Consider the following 6,037-nt stretch of genomic DNA (forward strand, 5'->3'; position numbering starts at 1 on the left):
TTTTTTTTTTTTTTTGGAAGAATATTTTCCTGCAATCTTATGCTGGAGTATCTGCCAGTCGTGAATTTATTTGAATAATTCAGAAGATATATATATGCTGAATTTACAGTAAAAAAAATATATTTTACATTCTCGCAATTAAAACGAATAGAACGAGCAAAATCAATAGAATTTCAAGAAATAGACTCCCAAAGCCGCTGCCATTAGATAACTGAAAACGTTATGAACCATCTCAGCGGCCGATGGTACCAGAGTTGGTCGCATTCCTGGCGGTGTCAGGGTCGGAACTAAGTCACTTTCTGGTGCCAAAGAAGGTATTACAGGCTGTGGAATCATTGGAACTGCAATTTTGAATTTGATATAAAAAATTAACCCATATCAAAAGTCAACCCTTGCCTCATATTTAAATTATACTTGGGATGTAACTCGAACTTCTCGAAGTTTACTGATCGATTTTTTGATATTTAAACTTTTCCGATGTAGGATAAATTGCCTCCTTATTGAAATTTTTGTGTTGCCACTGCGACCTCAAAAACTTAACATGGAAATAGAGTACCTCTAGGACTTGGAGGAGATGATGCAGGAGACAAATTAGGTCCACTCCCACTTGGTTTCTCTGGATTTGACAAATAAATTATCGTTTAATGAAATGACAATCAAGTTTTAACATTTGTTAAAATAATGATTTGAAAGCATAACAGGAGCTGGAACAGGAGTTTTAGTGGCTACATGAGAGAGCTAGAATATATACATAATACAAGAAGTGAATCTACTTCCAAATTGAGCATTTTCGGGTCGACCGTCATCGTACAAAAGTTATACTCAGTAGCTGAGAGCTACTCAGGTATTTCAATTTATATGCAGCAATTCATCAAGTAAAATTTATAGCATCTATGATAACTGCATGCAAAATGTAACTAAACGGTGATAAACAGTACTTGACAATTATTAAGTTGTCCTAGAATGTTGGCAAAGCTTCCGAATTATAAACTATCACCTTTACACTCAACGGGAACGCGAGTCATCCTACAAGCACGTGGAAGAGATATAGCAAGAGTTCGATTTATAGGTATCTGTAAAGGGACACCTCCTGCAACAATGAGGCACAAGCAATCTTGTCCATTGCTGACCAGATTCTTGAGTGAACTGCAGCAATCTGGAGTTGGAGACGACGCGTTGGAGCCACCGGTCAGAAAGCTAATGCAAGGGCCAAAGCTTCGAAGCATGGCTCCCGTGCAGATAGCACGTGATTGGCCGTAAACTGGCCTAATGATGATCAGTAATGTTGCAACAAAAGCCAGTACTAGAAATGTGAAGCTTTTAAGTTTTTGCATTGTTTCGGTTTGAGACGTTCTCTGGGGGGATTGAAAGGAAATATATGAATCTCCAAGGAGTAAAATGTGAGGGATTTAGTATATGGATACAAAAAAACTTTATATTTTTTAAAATAATTAACTTGAAGCAAGAGAATTTGGGTTTCAGTTTGAGGTTCAACTACTTCAACCAACATTTTGTGAGATGTGGAGATTTAGGTGACCACTCCTCATTAAATCCCGGTTTCTTTTTATTGGTTTTGACATTTGTACTTTCTTCTGAAGAATGGTGAAAGTTTATGGACCAAGAAAAACAATGTGACAAAAACGGAGGACAATTTCAATGGTGTTGAAATTTCTTTGCGCCTTGATGACATCACAAAACTTTGACATGATGTATTTTAAAAATTAATTTTATCAATGCATAAATCATATTATGAGGTCGAGTTTGGTAGATTGCAAATTTTGGTTCGAACATATTCAAAGTTATTAATTTGAAAACAAATTATTTACCGTTACAAACGTCGAAAAGTAATTTTAAATTTTTTAAAAATAACCTAAAAAATAAATCAGAATTGAATGAGCATTTCTGAATTAACAAATCATAAAAAAATCAAATGAGACGGTCTCACATGTCAATTTTATGAGATTAATATTCTACTCTATCGGATTAATGAAAAATATAATTTTTATGTTAAAAGTATCACTTTTCACTTCAAGTATGAATTGATTTGACTCATTTCACATAAAAAATATTCGTGAAATCGTTTTATACTTGCTCTTAAGAAATTCCATCCATTTTGTTTTTGTTCTTTTTTTTACTTTTGTAAAATTTTATTTCACATTTTGATGTTCGAATACAAAATATAATACATAATAATAAAGAAATATTTTTATTTATTTCTCTTGATCTTTAACAAACACGACATTCTTTAAGGGTATGTTTGGAGTAAGTGATAAGTAAAAGATTGTTAAACAAATGTTTGTCTCATTTTTTATGGACCCAATTAATCAAGAATCCCGTGTAAAAAAAACTCATACTTGGTTGAAAAGACATCCTTTTGTTTTAGGCGGGTTGACAAATTACTTCCTAATTATAAATTTTTTTTTATTTGCACACACATCACATAAATAATTTCACGATAAAACTAAATAAAATTAAAAAAATAGATTAAAAAATAATAATTAGAAATCAATATTAAAAATGAGATAAAATGCAAAATCATATTAATTTTTATTAAAAAATAAATTATCAGATAAATACATAATCTATAATTTAAAATTTTATAAAATATTTATTCAGTAACAGCTGAACACATGAATTTGAAAACACGGGTACAAATATCATTTTATATACCAAATTGTCATCAATGCTAGTTTATGGTATTTTTGTCTCAACAACAAAAAAATGTAAAATTTATCATATTCATTAAAATTTTACCAAACAAGACATGTGTTATCACAACACATTGTATATCTTTACCTTGAATTTTATCATCAATCCAATTAATTATTCTATACTATAGACCAAAAATAGCCAAAATGATCTATTTCACATTCCTTTCTTGTAAGAGTAGACAATGTCGCATATCTATTTCCGTCGGTTCGATCTAAATTTAACTTTTCATGAATTAAGAAAGTTGAAGATCTTTGGTAGTGTGGTGTCCCACGTGCAGAATTTGCCGACTCTTTCGTCGGAGTACCATTCCATGAAGGCGTCGGCGTCGGAATGGATCCAGTATTTCAGTGGCGGGAATGTGTTGATAATTTGAACTGCTTCCCTTTTCTATCGAAAGAGTAGATAGATATCCTCTCCTTCGTCTTTGTTTCTGTTTGTAACGATGAAGAAGATAGTAGCTATAATGGGATGTACGAGTTTTCATAGGATTTTGCGGTTCAATAGTGGGATTTCGGTCGGCCAGAAAAAAAAAACTTGATTACTCGGTCTCGGTCGCAAAGAAGTTAGAAAGTATACGTGAATTACAATGTGACATAACAAACATAAGAAACAAGCAGAGTTCTTTTGTTGACTCGACTCTGCTTCTTAAAATTCGTGGAAATTTCTTCTTGAAGAATTGTGTCTCTTGGTTGAATTTTTGCAACCATAACTGCATCTCTATCAGTTATTCGCTGAAAAAATATCTTGTAAATGGATGCATCATCACATTTAGGACACACTGCTTCTGTGCTTCATGAAGAAACACAACTCTCCATTGCAATCCTACAAGATCTATGAATACATGTTTTGCAACTCAATATGATTGCCACATTATTGTGTTGAAGAGTTCGTTGTATTTTGAGGTAATTAATTTGCTGATAAAATTTATTACCAAACTTTGAGAAGTGAGAAGAAATAAAACTTTAAAGGAAAGAATTTCAAATTCGCCTCAAACCCGAGTTTTCATACACAGTTTCATTTTCTCATTCTTTATTTCAGATTGTTGATTCTCTACATAACACCAACACCTTATACTCTAACTTTAAGTTTTGGGTCGGTCAAGAGAGGTTGCTGGCTGCCTATGTTCAATAATTTTTACTGCTATATAGCCATTCAATACCCCAATTCTTGACTTTATATTATGATATCACATTCTAAACCACAAGTCCGCATTATCTTGTCAACCATAAAATTCTCTCTTTACTAAATTCATCCCCATATCAGACTTGTAGCCCTTTCGGGTCCTGTTGAATTGAGTTCATATGGATTACTCCTCAAGGATAACTTTTAGACCCTTCGACCTTTCTGATATTGATGACTTTCTCAAATGGGTGAGTAATGATAAGGTGATACATTACTTAAGATGGGGCACCATAACCTCTAGAGAAGAAGCCTTACGTTATATCAAGGATGTTGCTATTCCACATCCGTGGCACCAATCCATTTGCATAGACAATCGTTCCACTAGGTATGTCTCCATCAAGGCTGGATCTGGGGTGATCAACACCGTGCCCACGTGGGGTTTGCCATTGGGTACGAGTATTGGGCGCAAGGAATTATGACTGAAGCTATGAGAATGGCGATTCCATGTGTTTTCAGAAAGTTCCCATTTTCAGTAGGGTTGGAGGATTTGGTGGAGGAGAATGTAGGGTCTCAGAGGGTGTTGGAAAAAGTTGGATTTACAAGGGAAGGTTTTCTGAGAAAGTATGATTTAACAAAGGTGGAATTAGAGACATGTTTGTTTATAGTTTCTTGCCTACAGATAAAGTGGCCCAGTAGAGAACCGTAAGTTCATTTTTTGGAATAGAAGAGTGACGTGCTTAACTTCTTGTGTTGCGCTTTCCTGGTCACCCAAAGTTGTTTCTTGATTTTCATTTCAAATTGTTCGTTGCACTTTCTTTTTCTTTTCTTATAAAATCTAAATATGAGAATGTGAAGTTATTTGAATTTAGAGGGGTGCATGACTATGCATATGGACTGTAATACAGAACCAGTGCAAATCTTAGAAACAAAGTTTAGTTTACATTTCCTTGCAACAAATAACCAGCTTAAAAATACAGAACCAGTGAAAGTCAAGAAACTAAATCGGTAGAGAGAATGCTAAAAATCACCCTATCGCTACATGCCTACATCTTCCCTTCATAGTCAGATACTTCCTCAGAACACCTTCCCTTAAAAATCCAGCCTTTTCCAGCACCCTTTGAGACCCCTTGTTCTCTACATCCACCAAAGCCTGAAGCCTTTTCAACTCCGGCCATTCCTTAAAAATGTTGGATGCCACCATTTTTACAGCTCTTGTTACAATCTCTTTTCCCCAGTGCTCAAAAGCTAGTACATAACCAAGTTCAGCTCTGCACCCTTCTGTTGTATACGCAATAATTCAGAAGGCAAAAATCAAGTATTGTTAACTTGTCATTCTTCTTTGTGTTAGTTTGGTTACAAATTCAACTCAAAAAGAATTACAGATATCAAAATTTGTGCATATGAGGGTCAGAACTTTGAAGCCTCGATAAAAGTTCCATTAAAAACGAAACTCTGCCTCAATCACGGTCAATGTGATTATAGCTGATCTTTTCCCCTTTTTTCTTTCTTCTTTCATTTCTCTACCGGTCAAATATTGTTGTTCATACAAAGAACCGAAACAAAAACAAATAAACACACGAACGAAAAACCTTACCAGAATCTGGTGTGACGGATATAGAGCCAACTGCCCGATTATTGATGCAGATGACACGAAACCAAGGATGTGGAATGGCAACATCGTTGATGAATTGGAAAGCTTGGTGTTTGGAAGTGTAAGCATCCCATGTGCAGAAATGGCTTACTCTATCATCCGTTGCCCACACCATGAAATCATCTATGTCGGACAGTGCTATAGGTCTCAGGGTGATCTCGTTGGATTCTTCGTCGCGTTCTTCTGATTTTGATTCTGGAGATATTCCAGCCATCGGTTCCCTCGTTCTTTTTCAATTTTATTTTTCTTGATTTTCATACTGTTAAACTTTATTTTTTAGATTACCAAACTATCTCAAATATATTTTTTTAAAATAATGTATAATCATGTATATAACTCTCATTTATATATTTAATATTCCTAATATATTTTTATAAAATTATCTCAAATTTATTTATTTTAAAATACCATGTGTAATCGTGTATGTCACTTTCATTATATGTCTGTAGTGTTTGCACGGCAAGTAAGAAAGTCTGGGTCAATTTTTTATTATTTTTTGACAAAAATTTGGGTGAGACGGTCTCACGGGTCGTATTTGTGAGACGGATCTCT

At 34.2% G+C, this 6,037-nt stretch overlaps 1 protein-coding gene and 2 pseudogenes across 1 annotated transcript; 1 reads left to right on the forward strand and 2 right to left on the reverse strand.

Annotated features, from left to right (window-relative positions):
* Positions 1-50: 50 nt before the first annotated feature.
* On the reverse strand, positions 51-1,420 carry LOC140969914 (non-specific lipid transfer protein GPI-anchored 20-like). Its single transcript, XM_073431429.1, has 3 exons — positions 998-1,420; positions 557-616; positions 51-341 (listed from the first exon to the last, which is right to left on the reverse strand). Exons 1-3 carry the CDS (start codon positions 1,332-1,334, stop codon positions 163-165), a joined length of 576 nt encoding a protein of 191 aa, XP_073287530.1. The 5' UTR covers positions 1,335-1,420; the 3' UTR covers positions 51-162.
* Positions 1,421-3,778: 2,358 nt separating this feature from the next.
* LOC140969913 (uncharacterized) lies at positions 3,779-4,559 on the forward strand (annotated as a pseudogene).
* Positions 4,560-4,729: 170 nt separating this feature from the next.
* Positions 4,730-5,777, reverse strand: LOC140969912 (uncharacterized; annotated as a pseudogene).
* Between the last annotated feature and the right edge of the window lie 260 nt (positions 5,778-6,037).

Source organism: Primulina huaijiensis, unplaced genomic scaffold (genome assembly GCF_012295235.1).
Source record: "Primulina huaijiensis isolate GDHJ02 unplaced genomic scaffold, ASM1229523v2 scaffold43073, whole genome shotgun sequence".
In the NCBI taxonomy this organism is placed as follows: Eukaryota; Viridiplantae; Streptophyta; class Magnoliopsida; order Lamiales; family Gesneriaceae; genus Primulina; species Primulina huaijiensis.

Excerpts from the sequence above, each read along its gene's own strand:
- LOC140969914 (XM_073431429.1), bottom strand. The coding sequence starts at position 1,334 with ATGCAAAAACTTAAAAGCTTCACATTTCTAGTACTGGCTTTTGTTGCA. Across the intron at positions 617-997 it reads CGTTCCCGTTGAGTGTAAAG|AGAAACCAAGTGGGAGTGGA; the intron begins GTGATAGTTTAT and ends TGTCAAATCCAG. Across the intron at positions 342-556 it reads ATCTCCTCCAAGTCCTAGAG|TTCCAATGATTCCACAGCCT; the intron begins GTACTCTATTTC and ends TCAAAATTGCAG.